Source organism: Nymphalis io, chromosome 30 (assembly GCF_905147045.1).
Source record: "Nymphalis io chromosome 30, ilAglIoxx1.1, whole genome shotgun sequence".
Taxonomy (NCBI): Eukaryota; Metazoa; Arthropoda; class Insecta; order Lepidoptera; family Nymphalidae; genus Nymphalis; species Nymphalis io.
Genome location: NC_065917.1, coordinates 1,790,111 through 1,811,586, shown reverse-complemented (window position 1 = coordinate 1,811,586; position 21,476 = coordinate 1,790,111). Strand labels below are relative to the sequence as shown.

The 21,476-nt window shown below is 40.8% G+C and overlaps 2 protein-coding genes across 2 annotated transcripts in view; one reads left to right on the top strand and one right to left on the bottom strand.

Annotated features, from left to right (window-relative positions):
• Positions 1 to 14,764, top strand: part of LOC126779876 (endoribonuclease Dcr-1) — a 39,406-nt gene extending 24,642 nt beyond the window's left edge. The window contains exons 26-42 of the mRNA XM_050504005.1: positions 734 to 851; positions 1,148 to 1,250; positions 1,525 to 1,613; positions 2,232 to 2,398; positions 3,128 to 4,243; positions 4,868 to 5,020; positions 5,469 to 5,606; positions 6,219 to 6,303; positions 6,880 to 7,070; positions 7,712 to 7,852; positions 8,290 to 8,377; positions 9,174 to 9,317; positions 10,108 to 10,237; positions 10,716 to 10,806; positions 11,392 to 11,500; positions 12,488 to 12,620; positions 12,993 to 14,764. Coding sequence (XP_050359962.1) covers positions 734 to 851; positions 1,148 to 1,250; positions 1,525 to 1,613; positions 2,232 to 2,398; positions 3,128 to 4,243; positions 4,868 to 5,020; positions 5,469 to 5,606; positions 6,219 to 6,303; positions 6,880 to 7,070; positions 7,712 to 7,852; positions 8,290 to 8,377; positions 9,174 to 9,317; positions 10,108 to 10,237; positions 10,716 to 10,806; positions 11,392 to 11,500; positions 12,488 to 12,620; positions 12,993 to 13,149 — 3,153 coding nt within the window. The 3' untranslated portion in view covers positions 13,150 to 14,764. The remainder of the gene's footprint in view (positions 1 to 733; positions 852 to 1,147; positions 1,251 to 1,524; positions 1,614 to 2,231; positions 2,399 to 3,127; positions 4,244 to 4,867; positions 5,021 to 5,468; positions 5,607 to 6,218; positions 6,304 to 6,879; positions 7,071 to 7,711; positions 7,853 to 8,289; positions 8,378 to 9,173; positions 9,318 to 10,107; positions 10,238 to 10,715; positions 10,807 to 11,391; positions 11,501 to 12,487; positions 12,621 to 12,992) is intronic.
• Positions 14,765 to 20,739: 5,975 nt separating this feature from the next.
• LOC126780146 (U6 snRNA-associated Sm-like protein LSm4) lies at positions 20,740 to 21,303 on the bottom strand. Its single transcript, XM_050504418.1, has one exon. The coding sequence runs from the start codon at positions 21,207 to 21,209 to the stop codon at positions 20,793 to 20,795; it is 417 nt and encodes a 138-aa protein (XP_050360375.1). The 5' UTR covers positions 21,210 to 21,303; the 3' UTR covers positions 20,740 to 20,792.
• Positions 21,304 to 21,476: the final 173 nt, after the last annotated feature.

The following is a 21,476-nucleotide window of genomic DNA, read 5'->3' as shown; positions in this document are numbered from 1 at the left end:
AAAGAGTTCAAGCGTAGGATTGAAGGCTGTACGTGCACACCGAGGCTCTAAAGTGTACACACGGGGTTCTCAGAAAAACACAATGTCTATTTATTGACCCGACCTGGGGCTTGACATTCAGATCTACGGTCTCATGTCTACCCACTAGATCAACTGTTTAACAATAGATTTTCTTGTTTGTTAGTTATTGACGAGCTTTAGTGTTACCAATAAAAAATTAAAAAAAAAAAGATTTAAAAACATTGCCAAACATACAAATCATGCACAAATTCACATATATCAAATTATAGTCGATTTTTTGTTATAATTTGATTGATTTTGTTACGTGATAATAGATGGCGTTAGTTGTTAGTTAAATCGCGTTATAATGTGTTTCATTTGAATAGATAAAGATAAAATAACTTTTTTGTATTACTCAAGCAAAACTAAAATGTCCGTCTGGATACATTGGTTTTATTGTGACATTGTGTAAGAAGTGAATTGACCCCAATGGAGTTTCACAATGATAGTTGGCACATGGTTTTTTTAATGTAGAGGTAGAGAGAGTGGGGTCTCTCTCTGTTTGACCTTAGCCAATCTGGGTACGGGTTTCGGGAATTTCCCTATTTCTTCTCTCACTACTACACTAATGTCTAAAGTAAACAGATTATATGATTCGACATCCCAGGTCTGGATTAATGGAAAGTGTTTTACTTGTGTATAAGTGGATGCAAAATTGGTGATGTCTTTTCAGGGTTTCGAGATCGGTACCTGGAGTAACGACATGGCGTCTTCGATACCGCAGACTACGGAATTCGACGAGTTCTTGGAACCGCTGCCGCCGAACCTCACGTTCTGCACTTCATCGTCTGGTAAATATTAGATTTTGGACTACAATCTTACAATGGCGATCTATTATGGACAGGATCCCATCATAGACAGTCTGGCTGAACATCATCCAGACCAGCCCAGGAATCTCACGCTATCATGCGATTGTATGTTGTCCAGATTACAAAGCGTCTTGGATATCATTTGAAAAGCATATCTCCCACATTCGTGATATTGCAAAACAAATTAAATGTGAAATCATTCATAATGCTAAGGCCACAACTACGAGTTATGGGAATTATAATAAAATATTATACTATTATTATATAATATGTTATAGGCGGAGCGAATTGGTCTGATCCCATAGAAAAACCGAAGGTCAGTCACTACAATCCAAGCCGTACCTTCTCGATGGCGGACAGCGATTGTTCTTACATGTCCAGGTAACCTTACGTTGTATATAAATTGGTATTGGTAATATTACTTAATGGTACAAGCCCGTCCGGGTGGTACCGTCCACACATCACATATTCTACCACCAAACAGCAATTTAATTGTGTTCCGGTTTGAAGGGTGAGTCAGTGTGACTACAGAAAGTTAATCCAAGTGTTTTGTGGTAGAATATCTGATGAATGGGTGGTACCTACCCAGACGAACTTGCACAAAACCCTATCACCAAACATAGTATGATAATTATATAATTTCTTTTGATTTCAGCGACTTCGACACAGACGACTCTGACTTGACCGACGGTAGCGACGACGACACGGACACGAGCGGGTTCTGCAGCAGCAGGAACTCCAACGGTATGTTTTGTTACAGCTCATAGAATAATTATTCCGTTTTTATATACATTATTTATAGAGAAATGTTCCAGATCTCCACTCCACTCCACTGGTTTTTTTTTTTATATAGAATAGGAAGGTGGACGAGCATAGGGGCCACCTGATGGTAAGTGGTCACCAAACGCCCTTAGACATTGGCATTGTAAGAAATGTCAACCATCGCTTATAGCCAATGCGCCACCAACCTTGGGAACTGAGATGTTATGTCCCTTGTGCCTGTAATTACACTGGCTCACTCACCCTTCAAACCGGAACACAACAATATCAAGTATTGCTGTTTTGCGGTAGAATATCTGATGGTACCTACCCACGCAGTCAAACGCCTTGGAGTAGTCAACGAAACACATAATCATCGATACATTAAATTTCCGTCTCTTCTCTATGAGTTGTCTAATGTTGACAATTTTCTCTCGAGTCCCGCGGCCCTCGACAAAGCCAGCCTGCTCATTAGGTATTTGCCGCTGTAGGTGAGGTCGTAAGGTTAAAATATAGTGAATATTTAAACTAGTTTATATAAATTGCTCGTAAGTTTGTAAAACGAGAAGTGAATAATGTATTCGGTCTCTATTGTACCGTCAGCGGCGATGGGGGTGCGGATAGAGTACAAGACGGCGCACGAGGCGGAGGCCGTCGACCTGGAGAGGCGCCGCCCGCTGGCGCCCGCGCCGCCGCCCGACCGGCGGGACGACGCGCGCGACCTCGCGCGGGCGCGCCGCGCACTGCGGGCCGGCGCCGCCCCCACACAGGTGCGTACACAGCGCGCGGGGTAGTGCGTGCAGGCGCCGCCCCCACACAGGTGCGTACACAGCGCGCGGGGTAGTGCGTGCAGGCGCCGCCCCCACACAGGTGCGTACACAGCGCGCGGGGTAGTGCGTGCAGGCGCCGCCCCCACACAGGTGCGTACACAGCGCGCGGGGTAGTGCGTGCAGGCGCCGCCCCCACACAGGTGCGTACACAGCGCGCGGGGTAGTGCGTGCAGGCGCCGCCCCCACACAGGTGCGTACACAGCGCGCGGGGTAGTGCGTGCAGGCGCCGCCCCCACACAGGTGCGTACACAGCGCGCGGGGTAGTGCGTGCAGGCGCCGCCCCCACACAGGTGCGTACACAGCGCGCGGGGTAGTGCGTGCAGGCGCCGCCCCCACACAGGTGCGTACACAGCGCGCGGGGTAGTGCGTGCAGGCGCCGCCCCCACACAGGTGCGTACACAGCGCGCGGGGTAGTGCGTGCAGGCGCCGCCCCCACACAGGTGCGTACACAGCGCGGGGTAGTGCGTATAGGCGGCGGCGCTCGTCATCATTATTTAGAAATATTTTTTGCAACGTTCAATAAAATTATATTTGAGTATTTATATATATTTATTGTAACGCGTAAAATATATTCCAATTCTTTTCCAATAATGAAAAGCTTACATTTCTTACTCTCGAGTTTATTCGATGCAAAGTATTTTAAATGATAAATAATTTTAATTTTTACAGTACGTGAAGAAATTCCGCGAGTCTGTCGCGAGACATGAGAGTGAAATTAAAAATAACGGTCTCTTAATAGACAAAGACCAAAAGATAGAAGAGCTGCTACCAGAAGTATCGAGAGATATAGATAAAAATACCCCGATAGCGCACAAAGACAAACAAATAAGTATTAACGTTGCTACCGGAAGCAAATCTACAAAAGATAAGATAAATATTATAGATAGTAAAATTTTAAATAATAAAAAGTTAGAAGCAGACGAAGATGTCGAGGAAATTATTAAAATCGTAAGAAATATTGATTTAAATGAACTAACTGAAAAAATAGATATAGTTTTAGCCAAAGAGAGTTCTAGTGATTTACTCGAGAAACAAAACAATGACACAGACGATACAAAAATACTTAATGCTGTTACGAAAAGGCCAAATAAAGATGTAGATGGTGTTCGAAATGAAATATATTCAAATTCAAATATAAGTAATGACATTAACGATATTACTAATAATATAGTAACATACAAGGGTGTAAATATAAATGATCTTGAAAGTAATAAAAACGCAACATATAACACAAAAATAGAAGATAAAACCACCCCAACAAAAGTCGAAAATGAATTGCACAACGATATCAATTTACTAGAAAGAAAACACAAAGATGGCAACACAATAGATAAAGCTATAGACAATGTAAAAGATAGAAAAGACGTAACTGAAATAAGTAAAGATAAAATATCTAATATTGAGATGTTAGATGAGATATTCCCATACGGCGATGGCATAGAATTAGAAAACGGACAAATAACGCTAGAATCCATAGAGAAAAATAAAAGAATTTTATTAGAGGATTTAAGAAAACGATTGTCCAAGGACGAAATTAAAAAACTGAACTGTTTCTCTATGAAAGACGTTAATATAGACTCGCCTGATTATGTCAATGAGAAAATTGCGAATATCGGCTTCGATTCAAAAGAGAAATACCAAAGGATCGTAAATTCGTGGTCCGATAATAACGAAAATAAGCCATATTACATGGATAATAAAGGTCAAAATGGCAAGGAATTTGACTTTGATTATCAGCCGAATTTAGAGGGACACCCCGGGCCGAGTCCTAGCGTTATATTACAGGTAAGTCTAAAGATTTTGGTTGTTACAAAATGACGTCACACATACCCTTACACACCCTTTACAAGTACCGTTGACAAAAAAATAATATTAATGATTAAAATAAAATCTCATATCACATTTATATCGGCGACGAGCCGGTTGGCGTGGTTGGTGGATGCTTGCCTTTCACGCCGAAGGTTGTGGGTTCGATTCCCACCCAAGACAGATATTTGTGTGCATGAACATGTCTGTTTGTCCTGAGTCTGGGTGGATCTGGATTTTTCTGTCATAAAATTCTCAGTAGCAGCCCGGAGTTCGTTGCCGTCCCATCGGATTATGAGAGTTAGAGAATAGCGAATGCACCTGTTTAGCGTGAGTTTCCTGCGTAAATGGCTAATTTCTCTTGGCATTTCTCGCCGTGGCCGAAATCGGTCTGGAGGACATTGTTATTACTAATATTATAAATATAAAAGTCTGTTTGTCACGCTTTCACGGCTAAACCACTGAACCGATTTTGATGAAATTTCGTAAGAAACAAGCTCGAATCCCAAGAAGGGCTTTACGATACATTTTATACGTAACACGTGTCCCAATCTCCAAAATTAGTATTAGTAATAAAATAATACACGGTATGTTTGGTGACAGGCCTTGACGATGTCAAACGCGAACGACGGCATCAACCTGGAACGCCTGGAGACGATCGGCGACAGCTTCCTGAAGTTCGCGATCACTGCGTACCTGTACTGCGCGCACCCGGCCGTGCACGAGGGGAAGCTCTCGCACATGAGGAGTAAACAGGTTCGATTCACGTGTCATGATATTTGTTTGATTAATATTTTATTTATAAGCGTAATATCATCACGAGATCTCCTAAACTATCCGCCCGATTCACTTTATTTTATTATTATTATTATTATTATTAAAGAATTTTATTAATACATATATACATATATCTATTTACAATACAAACATTTATAATATTAAGAGTGGACACATAAAGCGTGAAAGAAGTATATAGGTGGGGTTACAGAGATATTTAATAGTTTTTAGTACGAATTTTTTATTTATTTTTCAATTTTTAGGTTGGTGGAAATCGTATGGGCCACCAGATGGTAAATGGTCCAACGCCCCTAGACATTAGCATTGTAATTGGCATTGGTATTGAACACATAGATATAGTGATGTGTGTTTCTTGTTGGGGATCCTATTAAAATAAAAAAATAAAAAATTTACATTTCTTCAACAGGTGTCCAATTTGAACTTGTATAGGCTCGGTCGCAACAAACGTCTCGGAGCTAGAATGATAGCGTCGAAGTTTGAACCGCACGACAACTGGCTGCCGCCGTGTCATAAACCGCCGCCCACGCTGCAGCCGACTTCACTGGTCAGTATTGATTTAATTAAGGTACCACCAATACTGGAGGTAGGGGTTTTATGTAAGCTCGTCTGGGTAGGTACCACCCACTCATCAGATATTCTACCGCAAAACAGCAGTGCTTGGTATTGTTGTGTTCCAGTTTGTAGGGTGAGTGAGCCAGTGTAATTACAGGCACAAGGGACATGACAACTTAGTTCCCAAGGTTGGTGGGGAATTGGTGATGTAAGCGATGGTTAACATTTCTTACAACGCCAATGTCTATGACGTTGGTGACCACTTAGCATCAGGTGGCCCATATGCTCGCCCGCCTTCCTATTTTATAAAAAAAAAAAACATATATTCTACCTCAAAACAGCAGTGCTTGGTAATGTTGTGTTTCGTTTTGAAGGGTGAGAGAATAATGAATGGGTGCTACCTACCTAGAGCTCGCACAAAGCCTCCGATCCTCCTACCACCTCTCCAGATTATCTTTTCAAAATCTCTCCCTCATTGTGTTGACTAGTAGGAATGGCTTATTGACCATAAGTCCGCCCGTTGTACAACGCAGTTTTTTTTTTCTTATAGTTCTAAACAATTTTGGATTACATTTTCGTTACATATATAAATATTGTTATACAGGGTGATAAGGTGTGCAAGGAAGCGCCAGTTGACAGCACAGGTTGCTTCATACCGTATAACCTGATCACACAACACAGTATACCAGGTAAGGTTTAATTGTTTTTATTACTTATAATAGGCAGCGGACTAGCAAATGTGCCAAATGGTTGGAAGTGCTTACTATCGCCCATAGACATTGGTGCTGTCAGAAATATTAATTTTTACTTACATCGCCAATACGCCACTTTAGTTACACTGATTCTCCAGGAGGAGAGGTAGGAGGTATTGCTGTTTGGAGGTTGAGTATGTGATGCGTGGGTGGTACCTATCAAACGGATGCACAAAGTTCTACTCTCATTGTAAAAATAAGTAAACGCCTAATAGAAAAGTGTTTTGGTTCAATTTGATCCAATTTTGAATCAGATCCAACTATACAATCCAGGATTATTAACCATTGACTATAAAAAATATCAAAATAGCTTTCGCTTCCGGCTTCGGCTACACATGTGAGAGGGGGGGGCAGGTGCTAGGTACCCTATATCCTTTTCTGGGACCCTGGATATTTCATGATGACGATCGAGAGACAGAGAGACAGGTGCAGTCCTCTCACAAGTATAGATATCTATTAAATAATACAAATCAAGTTTTTTCTAGAAAGTATATCATTCTCCGGTGCCCCCAGACAAGTCCATCGCGGACTGCGTGGAGGCGCTGATCGGCGCGTACCTGCTGGAGTGCGGGCCGCGCGGCGCGCTGCTGTTCATGTCGTGGCTCGGCATCCGCGTGCTGCCGCGGCACGAGCTGCCGCTGCCCGCCCGGCACCCCTACGTGCGCCGCCACCGCGAGCGGGAGGCCGCCCGCGGGGCTTCGGCCGTGAGTGGGCTGGCGACCAATGAACTATTAAAAGCAGGAAGGCGGCCGAGCATATGGGCCACCTGATGGTGAGCGGTCACCACCGCCCTTAAACATTGGCATCGTAAGATATATTAACCGTTGCTTACATCGCCAATGCGCCACCAACCCTGGGAACTATTTTATGTCCCTTGGGCCTGTAATTACACTGGCTCACTCACCCTTCGAACCGGAACACGGCAATATCAAGTACTGCTGTTTTGCGGTGGAATATCCGATGAGCGGGTGATTGGAACAGAGTATACATATTAATAGTACTTAAATATTTAAACGCCGAGATGGCCTAGTGGTTAGAACGCGTGAATATTAACCGACGATCGTGGGTTCAAACCCGGGCATGCACTGAATTTTCATGTAATTAATTTGTGTTTATAATTCATCTCGTGCTTGACGGTGAAGGAAACATCGTGAGGAAACCTGCATGTGTCTAATTTCATTGAAATTCTGCCACATGTGTTTTCTACCAACCCGCATTGGAGCAGCGTGGTGGAATAAGCTCCAAACCTTCTCCTCAAAAGGGAGAGGAGGCTTAGCCCAGCAGTGGGACATTTACAGGCTGTTACTGTATACTGAAAATATTTGTCATATCTTCATTTCCTCAGAAACGTCGGTCGTCATGCTCGTCGTGGTCGGACGACGAGGACGGTCCCGAGTCCCGCTCGCCGGAGCCCGATTGGGGGTGGGCCGGGCGGCCCGTGGGAGCCCTGCGGCCCTACCGCACTAAGGACAACAAGTGGTTTCAGGTAATCAGAGATCCGATGATCTCCACCGCGACGCTGGTTGAAGTTGAAGGATACTTGTATTGACATCAAGGCTATTTTTTTTCTCTTTATTACACGAAAATAGATACAATTATATATAACTTTTAGGTAGCTTTCCATTAATCCTGACAATGTTTATGCAAACTAACAAATTCTCTTAACTTTAATAAACAGCAAGATTCAGGAATTTCGAAAAAAATGATCAACGCCATCTAGTGACAAACAATAAGAAACATGTTTTACTCTTAGCAACAATATGACAAAGCCTATTTCAATCGAATGAGTAAAGATAAATAAACCCTAGTTTTTTTTTTAAGTATAGGTTGGCGACGGTAAGTGGTCACCAACGCCCAAAGACCTTGGGAACTAAGATGTTATGACCCTCGTGCCTTTACACTGATCATCTTTATCTGTTCCAGCCAATATTTGGTGAACTGAAGGCACCCCCCTCCCCTCTGTTGAGGTACATTGAGGACCCTGAAGGGGAATTGGAGCAGATGCTCTCAGGTGAGCGTTATGTACTTTACAAAACTCCCGCTGTATATATACATATGTATTTGCTTGTTGGTTGTTAAAGTAACTATCGACTTTCTAGTCGGTTCTCGTTAGAATCTACAATCTAAAGTGGTAATTATTCGTCCGTAACAGCGTGTGAATTTCCCACTGCTGGGTTGAAGGCCTCCCTCTCCCTTTTTGAGGAGAAGCTTTGGAGATTATTCCAACACGCTGCTCCAATGCGGGTTAGTGGAATAAACATGTGGCAGAACTTCAGTGAAATTAGACATGCAGGTTTCCTCACGATTAAATTAAGCACATAAAAATTAAATGTTGCTTACCCGGGTTTGAACCCACGATCATCGGTCAAGATTCACGCGTTCTTACAACTGGGCCATCTCGGCTTTTAGGTATTACATATACCTATTTATTTTATCCTGTAAAATATCTATTACTTAAGATGTCATATCGGAGTTCAAACGGTAAATAAAATTTACGAAGAGCTTTACACTGTTCACCCAACTTAGTATAACTACTTTCACACTGTATATCCTCAGTAGCGAATCCAGACAGCGCGATTCAGGAATTTGACAGATTCGATCAGCGCCGTAATGTACGGCATTATACACAGACGACAGCCTCTGGGTCATTGAGACCCGTGCCTCGGGCTTAAAATTAAAGTGAGGAACAGCCCGGGTAAAGGGGGCAACCCCGAGGCCCGTATCCAGACTGCCCTAGGCCAGTCAGGAGGAACCAACTCTCTATACCTATAAACCGACTTGAATAATTGCGATTATTATTCGATTAGGTTACGACGCACTGGAGAGGACGTTGCAGTACCGCTTCCGGGATCGATCGCTCCTCCTCCAAGCGTTAACGCACGCGTCACACCAGAGCAACCGGCTCACTGACTGCTATCAGAGGTTGGAGTTCCTCGGAGATGCTATACTTGGTAAGTGTAGTTTGTCGGTGCGTGGTTAGTACTTGGTATACGTGAAGAACGTGAACAACAAAAAAAAAAAAACAACGAACAGTCAACAGTTTATTGTTCACACTTATAAGCAATGAAAGTCCATATAAACAGAAGAAATAGACAATAGCACAGCACGAGCAAACAAACGGATAACAAACAACGAAAGTAAGTAAGGCGTAAGCGGGTGAACGCGTAATTAAAAAACATAGCAGTGCGGGCCGAGATCGAGATCTGACTAATTCTCCCCGCGCGTCGTGCCGCCGGTCGCCGGCTGCCGGGTAGCAGGTAGGAGGGCAGCGGTGGCGAATGAGCGAGGCGCGCGATCGTATGATCGCTTACGTTATTATTTAATATAAAAATTATTGAACTTTGTTTGTTTGTTGAAATGATTTTTTATAATTATAAAATTAATAATTTTTCATAATTCTGAAAACAATAAATTCTATAAATATGAAATGAATATTATCAACATTAACTTAACCATACATTTTATTAATTTTATATTTAGAAATAGTATATATAGTATTATAATAAATGTGCGAGACGCCACATAATGTTTTGGTGATTTTGGTGGAGTTCACGGAGGTCTACTGCTTTTCATAATTGAATTAGTATTGTATTTTTGTTGGTCCTTCGAGCCGGATAAACCAGTATGAAACGGAACTCCAAATTAATTAAATTTAAAGCATAGCTGTTAGATATAACAGTGGTGGGACTTGCGTAAGTCCGCCTGGGTACGTGCTACCCACCAGTCCGTACTCCCCCGCAGACTACCTGATCACGCGGCACCTGTTCGAGGACCCGCGCCGCCACTCGCCGGGCGCGCTCACCGACCTGCGCTCGGCGCTCGTCAACAACACGATCTTCGCCACGCTGGCCGCCCGACACGGCTTCCACAAGTACGCCCCCCATTGGAGGGGAGATAAACATATATAATAATAATAATAATGCCATCTGATCCCAAATTAAGCTTGTACAGAGCTCGTACTATGGAAACCAGACAACTGATATACTACATATACTACTTTTCTTTTGTAAATACATACGTATATAGAAAATTACACCCACACACAGGACAAGCAGACATGTTCATGCACACAAATGTGCATGAACATTGGTGGGAATCGAACCCACGACCTTCGGTGTGAAAGGCAAATATCCACCAAACACGCCAACCGGCCCGTCACATACCATAAACTTACAAATACTGCTATTATATACTACAAACACTTCTAGATATATTATCCGCTCGAATAAGTAAATAGGAATATAAGTGGTTACCCAACTTTTTTTTGACGGGCTTTTAATCCATAAAAAAATTAGTCAGGGTGTGATTAATATGAAATCATGACAAATCACCGAGACACTTGACTTCAGGTACTTCAGACACATGTCGCCGGGCCTGAACGAGGTGCTCACGAAGTATGTGAAAATACAAGAGGAGAACGGACACTCTATTAGTGAAGAGGTATTTGTATTATTTATATTTTTGTTGTGTGAACTAATTGTGGGTTCGAGCGTGATGACGTCAGCGTGAGATTCGTTATTGCGAGTGCGTTAGTGTGCGTGAGATCAACACACGTACACGTGCTTACACGACAGTTCTCGTGAGTAACTTGAAACTCACAATATTTATTTTTCTGTTTCGTATTTATATTTATGTTTGAACTAAGATGAGCTAATCGATGATGCGTGTGTTATACTTTTTTTTATAGCATATGTATGTAGGTAGGTGGACGGCCAGAAGTCACTGTTGCTCGTAGAGGATGCAAATGGGTCACCTGATGTTAATTGGTCATCATGGCCCATGGACATTGGCGATGTATGAATTATTAACCGTTCCTTACATCATCAATGCGCCACCAACCTTGGGAACGAAGATGTTATGTCCCTTGTGCCTGTAATTACACTGGCTCACTCACCCTTCAAACCGGAACACAACAATATCAAGTATTGCTGTTTTGCGGTAGAATATCTGATGAGTGGGTGGTACCTACCCAGACGAGCTTGCACAAAGCCCTACCACCAGTGAATAACTCGTGATAATTTCCAGCATTATCTGATACAAGAAGACGAAATGGAACAGGCTGAAGATGTCGAGGTCCCGAAGGCGCTCGGCGACCTGTTCGAGTCTGTCGCGGGCGCCATATTCCTGGACTCTGGTGAATTTTACTGTTCTTCAAACAGGATATCGTTATCATAGACAATAACGACACTGAGTTGGCCCAGTGGTTAGAACGCGTGAATCTTAACCGATGATCGTGGGTTCAAACCCGGGCAAGCACTACTGAATTTTCGTGTACTTAATTTGTGTTTATAATTCGCCTCGTGTTTGACGGTGAAGGAAAACATCGTGAGGAAACCTGCATGTGTCTAATTTCACTGAAATTCTGCCACATGTGTATTCCACTAACCCGTATTCGAGCAGCGTGGTTTAATAAGCTCCAAACCCTCTCCTCAAAAAGGGAAAGAAGGCCTTAGCCCAGCTGTGGGCGACTCATAAGCTGTTACTGTAATTGTACTGAGAATAGATTTGAGGATGGTTTATTTGGAGGAAATTAGTGCAGTTTATTTTGATATAAAATGATTTTCGAATAGTGCTCAGTTTTTGGCAAAAACAGGATAAAGTCTGAATAGTTTCTTTTTTATAATTTTCGTTTCGTGTCTGTCTCCGTAGTTCCCAAACGAATGGACCGATTTTGATGCGGTCCTTTCTGTTTGAATATGTCATAAGTCTTTACAGCTTCGATTGATTTGAAATCGCTCTTCGACATGGAGACGTTTGTATTAAAATATTATTAGATAATTATATTCAAGTTAAAGGGCCGACAAACACGTTTGATTTTTTTTTATTATTATTTTAATTAAATTATATATATTTAGCGCTGACTTGAATAGTATCCCCTTTTGCATTATGCATTTGCACGACTGGTGCAGATAAATTCAAAAAAAAACTTTACACAATGACAATGGATGTTTAATAATCTCCAGAACTATCATCCTTATAATGAGCTTAAAGGAAAAAATGGATATACATAAATAAAAACGCTTCCTCTGTGCGTCGCATTTTTTATCGTCTTGACATTCGATTGTCAGAGCTATTCCGATCCGGAGCGATGATTATCGAAGTTAAATAGAGGTGTGCGCAGGCATGTCGCTGGGCGCGGTGTGGCGCTCGGCGGGCGCGCTGCTGGGCGCCGAGCTGGACGCGTTCAGCGCGGCGGCGCCCAAGTCGCCCGTGCGCGAGCTGCTGGAGGCCGAGCCCGACACCGCCAAGTTCGGGTACCTGCCCTCTGTCTGACGTTTCGATCTTGTTAAATTAAACTTGAAAATCTTGCTTAGATATGTTATTCTTGGATTCGAATAAGTGAGCCAGTGTAACGTGACGTGCAACCGAGGAGCTTTTGCCGAACGGAGATGATCTCCTGATTAGACTATGAGACGAAATATTTGCGTTTACTCATTTCGTGCTCGGTGAATGAAAATAATCGTGAGGACACCTATATGTATCCCTGCTCCTTTCGAAGGGAGACTCCTCTCCTTTGTCCAGTGGTGGGATATTTGCAGGGCGTCGCTTTTGACTTACGTCAAATATTTGCGCCACTAATAATATTCATTAAACCAACACTACAAGCGACAGCACTTCCGTTCCAGTAAGCCGGAGCGTCTGGCCGACGGGCGGCGCGTGCGCGTGTGCGTGGAGGTGTTCGGTCGGGGGGCCTTCAAGGGCATCGGCAGGAACTACCGGATCGCCAAGGGGACCGCCGCCAGGTGCGCGCTCCGACACCTGCGGAACCACCGGCCGCGGTGAGGCGGGGGGGGGGGCTGTGGGGCCGGACGGATTCGTCAGCTAGTCAAGGTCATTCGGTGTTGCTATATTGTTAAACTATACAAATAAGATAAACTCAAATGATAATTTGTTATCAACGCAAAAAAATCATAACAGACACAAAACTGTAAATAAATTTGATTAGCAGCTTTAGGAAAAAACAGCGATAAAAATACTCCATGCGAGCTACGTGGGTGACATCCCAGCTGCTGGACTCCTGGGCGTTTTGATACATTAAAATTTATGTTTACCAAAACAATTTTGAAGAAATGCTATGTCCTCGTTCCTTTCAAGGGGAAGTTTTTGTCCAGCAGTAAGACTTTTACTGGCTGTTGACTATTACAAAGATTAATCCCACTAATTATATCATAAAATAAAGCTACTACAATTTTAAAATAAAATAATTTATAAATAAATATGATATATAAAATAAGGATCGAAATACATATTAAAAAAAACCATCGATTTTTCTTAATGCAATAAAAATATTTTTCTTATTATAATATTTATCAATTTAATATATTAAGAATCGTAACCGCAGAACCCGTTCGAACACAGTTCAGGCGCAGGACTGGCTTTGAGTGCTATCCGAGGCACAGGACCAAAACACACCTTTTAAGCCACGAGACAAACGACTTAGGTCGGTAACATATATCCAAATTGTTACGACGGCGATTGGTTGAGGATAGCTGCAACGCCATCTAGCGGCGAGTTGTAACATTTATTATAAAAATATCCTTAAATGAATAAATCCATATATTATAATGTATGTCCAACTTTTTATAGTATTCGTTAGGCAGACTGTCAAGTGATCTACGTGATGGTAGGTTACCATCGCTTACATCGCCAATGCGCCACCAACCTTTAGAACCAAAATGTTATGCCTAAATTTTCATAGTAATATTCGAAATTTTCATAGAATATAAGATTTAAGTATATAACCATATATAACCCTGCTAATATTATATAAATACTATTGGAACAAGCCCGTAAGTGTTTTTAACATATAAGCTTATTTATAGGAAAATTTAATTTGTAACCTATTACAATGGTAGGAGTAAAGATAATCAAACCATAGATTTACATATTCCAAGCGATTCGCCAACAACTCTGCTGTATTATACATGAACCGTTCTCGATTAATATATCTCTATATATAACACAACACTGTTACACTCAACTAGTTATATACACTTTAATTTTACTTACAAAGTACAGATAACAACTTCGCCGATTTAAATCGCGATATTTTCACGAATCCATAAGGAATGCCACAGATTATTTAGATGTTATTAGCGTTCAAAGACAGAGATGTTTACTCAAACTGCCATTGCAATCGGTTATATTTTATAGGCCAATGAGAGAGTAGCTACTTTTTATATCAGAAAAAATGTACATAAAATATAGCCCAAAGTTATTTAGTTATGCTTAATTATAAAATATAAAATGGCCGACTTATAATTATAAGCTTAGCGCGACTTAACTTTATTTTTGTAAAAGCGCCATTTATTTTAAGGATCATTATAAGGTTTTAAATGTAAATTTTAATATTTTGTAGTTTTTAAATTTGATATGGCAAATAAACGATAATATTTTTTTTTGTTGTTTTTTTTTGAACTGGCAATATTGAACTTTTTTTTTACTTTAGTAAAGGTCGTTTAGATGGAAGCCAAACAATTATATATATTAATTATATAAAACCATTAAACATTTTGTTTTCCTTTTTTAAAGAAGATAAGAGAAGTGCAGATATTTAATTGCTAAGAACGCGTGAATCTTAACCGATGATCGTGGGTTCAAACCCGGGCAAGCACTACTGAATTTTCATGTCCGTAATTTTACTGAAATTCTGACACATGTGTATTCCACCAACCCGCAGTGGAACATCGTGGTGGAATAAGCTCCAAACTTTCTCCAAAAGGGAGAGGAGGCCTTAGCCCAGCAGTGGGACATTCACTATTACAGTATATATAACACAACACTGTTACACTCAATTACTACAAATACACCGATCGTTATATAAACATCAAGAAGAAAGCCTTAGCAACAATGGGACATTTACAGGCTTCAATTTTACTTCAATCAATCAATCAACAGCCAATCGTTGTCCACTGCTGAACATAGGCCTCTCCCAAGGTGCGCCAAAGCTCCCTGTCCTCCGCCTTCCGCATCCAGTTGGTGCCCGCCACCTTCTCAAGGTCGTCGGTCCACCTGGCTGGAGGGCGCCCTACGCTGCGCTTGCCGATTCGCGGTCTCCACTCTAGGACTCGTCTGCTCCAACGGCCATCGGTCCTACGACATACGTGACCAGCCCACTGCCACTTCAGCCTGCTAATTTTGCAAGCTATGTCGGTGACTCCGGTTCTTTTCCGGATAATCTCATTTCTGATCTTATCCTTCAAAGATACTCCGAGCATAGCTCGCTCCATAGCACGCTGAGCGACTTTGAATTTGTGGACTAGTCCCGCAGTTAGTGTCCACGTTTCGGCACCGTATGTCATGGCAGGTAAGACGCATTGGTTGAAGACTTTCGTCTTCAAACATTGCGGTATAGACGACTTGAGGACTTGACGAAGGTTGCCAAATGCTGCCCATCCCAAGCGAATTCTTCGATCGGCTTCCTTCTCGAAGTTGTTCCTACCGACTTGTATTATCTGTCCTAGGTAGGTATATTCACTAACAACTTCGAGAGGTTTCCCCTCGACGTATATCGGTCCCGGCACGACATGCCTATTGAACATGACCTTGGTCTTTTCCAAGTTCACACCGAGACCGACACACCGGGAAGACTCGCCTAGGCTACGCAGCATTTCGGTGAGTTGTTCCAGCGACTCTGCTATGATGACGATATCGTCGGCAAATCGAAGGTGTGAGATGTACTCGCCGTTTACATTGACTCCATACCTAGTCCAATCCAGCGTTTTGAAAACGTCTTCCAACGCGTTGGTGAACAGTTTCGGGGATATTACATCCCCCTGTCTCACCCCTCTGCGCAGTTGGATCGCCTTCGTCTTACAGTCCTGGATGTGGACAGTCATTGTAGCGGCGTTGTACAGACATCTCAGTACCTCGATATATCTCCAATCGATATGACATCTCTGCAATGAGTCGAGCACTGCCCAGGTTTCGATGGAGTCGAAGGCTTTCTCGTAGTCCACAAATGCCATACACAGCGGCTGATTGTACTCTTCGGTCTTCTGCACAATCTGCCGAACAGTATGGATGTGGTCCACGGTGCTGTAGCCTGATCGAAAGCCGGCTTGCTCTGGGGGCTGGAACTCGTCAAGTCGTCTGGCGAGACGGTTCGTGACGACTCTTGAGAACAGCTTATACACGTGACTCAGGAGGGAGATTGGTCTGTAGTTTTTCAAGAGGGTTTTATCACCTTTCTTGAAAAACAGTACCACCTCACTCCCGCTCCACGTTTCCGGGGTCTTGCCATGTTGGATGACGGAATTAAAGAGGCTTGCTAGCTCTTTCAGGACCGGAGTCCCGCCTGCCTTAAGCAACTCTGTTGTGATTCCGTCATCTCCCGGAGCTTTGTTGTTTTTAAGCTGTTCTAGAGCCGCCCTAATCTCTCCTTGGTCAACGACCGGGAGCTCCTCGGAGTAATGGCGCATAAGAGGGGCGCGCTGGTCATCAATACTGATTCCCACGGGTTTATCCGATCTTGAAGAGAACAACTGCCCATAAAACCTTTCTACTTCTCCGACAATCTCAGGCCTAGAGGTAACGACCCCACCATTTTCAGTTTTAAGTTTTGTCAGACGCGGCCTCCCAAACTTGCGAGCGAACACTTTCGATCCCCGATTTTGCTCAATCGCAGCCTTGATGGCACGGGTATTGGAGCGTCGGAGATCGCGTCGCGTCAGCGTTTTTATTGTTCGGTTTAAGGCCTTATCTGACAAAAACGATGGTAGTTCTCGTCGTTTTCTCATGAGCTCGAGTGTCTCAGCAGAGAGTTTTGGTGCGTTGTCTCTTCTCTGTGGCGGAAAACACTTGCGGGATGTGTTTTGCAGTATTTTGACCAGCGTGTCGGTTCTCTCATCAATGCTGCTTATGGTTTCCAACGCGGTGAATTGATTTTGAAGTTCCATTTGGAACTTTTCGGAGTCTTGAGCAGCTTGGAGCATGGTAGGTCGGAGAGTAGACCTCATCATTCTCGATCTTTCGGCTTTTAAGTTGATATTTAGAGTGCCTCGAACCAAGCGGTGATCACTTCCGGTATTAAACCTGTTGATCACTGAAACATCTCTAAATATGTGCCTTTTATTCGAAATGATAAAGTCTATCTCGTTCCTTGTCACGTTATCGGGGCTTCGCCAGGTCCACCTCCTCTGAGGCTTCTTTTGAAAGAAAGAATTCATCAAAAAAAGCCCCTGATCATAAAAATAAGTAAAATCAATTTTACTTATATTTCATTAATAAATTGCTTATTATCTATTCTAAAGGATTATGTTACTTGAAATTGACTGTGAAATCGATTTAATGTGTTAAATTCAAAACATAAATGAATCTACAATTAATTTTCTTTGCATTGCATTAATATTTATTCGCATATAATATTTCGTATATAATAACATCCTGGGATATTTTTCACACACGGCCATCTGATTCCAAATGAAACGGAAGGTGGGCCAGGATAGCGAAAGAAGTGTTGTGTGGTTATAAACAATATTTATTAAACAGGCAGAGTTACCCTGCTTAAGTTCAACAATAAATATAATCGTTCATTGTAAATACATCGCTATTTATACCAAAATCTAATTATTTTTAATGTTGGTAGTTGTAAAAAAAATAATATCTCGAAATTAAATAACATTGAAACAAAATTTATAATTAACTTAAATAAATATTAGGTTATTCTAAATTATATACGCGTTGGTCCTAGCGTTGAGCTTAACACAAACTAAGCAGAGCTCGTACTATGGAAACTAGACAACTGATATACTACATATACTACTTTTCTTTTGTAAATACATACTTATATAGATAATTACACCCAGACTCAGGACAAACAGACATGTTCATATGAGCACACAAATATCTGTCCTGGGTGGGACATATATACTTATTATTAATTATATGTAAGTATTTTTAATTTACAATTCTGTGATATACAGTGCTAATCTGTAAGAACTCACTTCACTCGCCCGTGAAATGTTGTCAACCGAATTATGTTGATATACTATTTTGATGCGTGTGTTATTGAAATATTATAATTATTGTGGTCAATATCGCTTGTCACGTTCTGACATTTCACGACCGTTATCTTTGGTGTGTTTTGAGTTTGTTTTTACAGAATAGCAATATTGGTGCTAAAATGACCAAAGTACATTTTTTTAGTAAAATGTAATTCTCAAATAAAACTCTGACATTTGTCAAATCACTTTTTTTTTATAGAATAGGAAGGCGGACGAGCATATGGACCACCTGATGGTAAGTGGTCACGCCCTTAGACATTGGGATTGTAAGAAATGTTTATCATCGCTTACATCACCAATGCGCCGCCAACCTTGGGAACTAAGATGTTATGTCCCTTGTGCCTGTAATTACACTGGCTCACTCACCCTTCAAACTGGAACACAACAAAACCAAGAACTGCTGTTTTGCGGTAGAATATCTGATGGGTGGGTGGTACCTACCCAGACGACCTTGCACAAAGCTCCACAACCAGTAGATATTAAATTAGTAAGCCATTACTAATATTACTAATACAAATAATATTTTGCAAATAAGGCATATTTTAGGGTGGTAAAAGGTCACCATCGCCCATCGACATGGCGCTGTAAGAAATGGTTAATATTTAACGCGACACCAATCTTGGAAACTGATGGCTTATCGCCCTTTAAACCGGAACACAACAATACTAAATATTGCTTTTTAGCGGTTGATATGTGATGAATAGTTGGTACCTACTCAGAGGGGCTTGCAAAGTCCTACCACCGATTAAACGTTTGTTTATTATTCGCATTCTCATTAACAAATGTAAGGATTGTTGATATTGATGCCTTTAGCACCAAGCCACAGAAGTATTAGCGGATTTCGGCAATGGCTAATCAATGCAGACTAGCCAACTGTGCAGGAAAAACTCATTATAGTGTACACATAAACAGGTTCACTTTTACTCGGTGGTAGGGCTTTGTGACATTTGCAAGTCGCAACAGATTTACAAGTTTTGAATTCTAATGAAATCCAAAAATTACGTCGAAAACGCGAACCAGTGGTTCATGGAATATTCTAGAGCGCATAATCCTAAACTATAGACAAGGAACGCTCAAACTGTCAGATTTCTAAATATGTTATCTGTGGAAACAAATTTCCGAAGTTGGATTTAGGTCCGCGGCAAATTATACTTATATAATTGAATACTTATTTTATACCTTTATTTTTATAAACATTTGTGTGATTTTAATAAACATTTACTTTTCGAATACTTTATTTTATTGTGTTTTTACTTTTTTTAGAACTAAAATATTTTGTCGCGAAGCTCGCTTCAATATACGGATAATTCTATGTGAAGTCTATGAGTAGTGGTGAGGGGTGACCTCTTATCGGCCGGTACATTAGCCCGTCCACCTACCTATAATATAAAAATAAAACAAATTGTCACTGAGTATCAATTATAATAAGTGTAATACAAAAAGCTAAATAAAAAAAAAAAAAAAGAATTCTAGAATAAGACCAATCATTTGTCAATCTTATTGGACTTGGTTCACTTTAATGAGTCTTTTAATAGAATTTAAATTTAAGTTTGTAGCTATAAATTAAATCTTGTAAAATGATTTATAAGTTACAAGAGCCTTATTGAATAAAGTATAATTTGATTTCATTTAGTACATATAATTTCTCAGACATTGTTACCGAAGTTTACTGAACTTAAACTGGTTTTAAAGAGCTTATACAACAAATGTAGTATCTAATATTATAATTAAAATTGTATTTGTGAGCGGCTATTTCAATTTATTGTCAAAATTGACATTGACTAAAATCGAGTAGTGCTTAAAAAAAAAGTTATTTTTAAAAGAAACAAAGGTGAGCATTAAGTTGGTTATGTGGTTAAAATTGTTTAAGGCAAAGGCAATAACAACCAATTCAAATATGTTTAAGATAAAATTACATTATGCTGAAAATTATTTTAGTTTTCTTTTTCATTAATAGATGGCTATTTGTCTTTGAAATCTCGCAATTGTTATTTATTTCTGTAAGTACTTAATAAGGCTATTAAAAATGAGAGAGAACAATAAACTATCTGACTGCTATGTACAGCTGACATATTCAATAGTTTTATTTTAAAAGTATTACCGGGTAACCCCAAACAAATGCTTATTCAGCCTTACTTATAAACATTACTTGGCAATTGTTTAGTTAAACACTGATATCTCCCTTACTGTCCTTATTGGTTTGACATTTGAAAGGAGAAGACAGCATTGTTTATCTAATTAACAGCTGAACAGCATTATAAGTAAGAGTTGTTTGCAGTCATTGAGTTGATATTCTATAATAGTAAAATTATTTGAAGTTATAATATGTATATCGCTTTTTAGTTTTCATATGATAATAAAACAAACATTATTCTTAGAAATACTTAATTTAATTTACATCAAAAAGAACCTAAAGCAAAATCATTTTTTATTTTTATTCTGTGGGCGACCCGTGTTCCCGCCACCGCGAGCTAAGGGCGCAGGTCTTCCGCGATTTCCGAACGCACCACGACTACCACCTCTTCCAGACCTCATATTCTGTCCACCTCTGCCTTTGTTAACCTCGCCGCGTCCTCTGGCCTTCACTTGCGTTTCTTCTTTCACCATGTCAATAACTTCATCTGGTATTCTAAGGTATTTTATCGTGCTACCTCGGATATAACATTCTGGCATCCTCCAGAACTTGTCACCGTCTCTAGACGTACAAATAACTTCTCTCAAGTTGATATTCATCCAATTATCACAGCTAACGAGATGACCGTTATACGTTTCGCCATTTTTCAATTCGACTAACATTGGATGGTTTTGAGCTGTCCGTAACAACGATAGAGGAAGCATTTTCGTTTATATTTGAATATTAATTGAATATACCGGACTATTAGTCAATTTTCGTGTATTTGTTTATTTGAACTGTCACGTTGACATATTTAAGAATTTTAAGGTTATGTTTAGTGCTGCCAGTCTAAATTTTTATTTCCTAGCTAAAATATATATTAAAAGATTGTATTTTGTTAATCTTATTTATTATTTCGTATTTGAAAAATTGATTGACTTTTAATTTTCTGTTGTTAAGATAAGATATGAATCAGAATCACACAAAAAGTC

Coding starts and splice junctions, on each gene's coding strand:
- LOC126780146 (XM_050504418.1), bottom strand. CDS start 21,209: ATGCTTCCTCTATCGTTGTTACGGACAGCTCAAAACCATCCAATGTTA.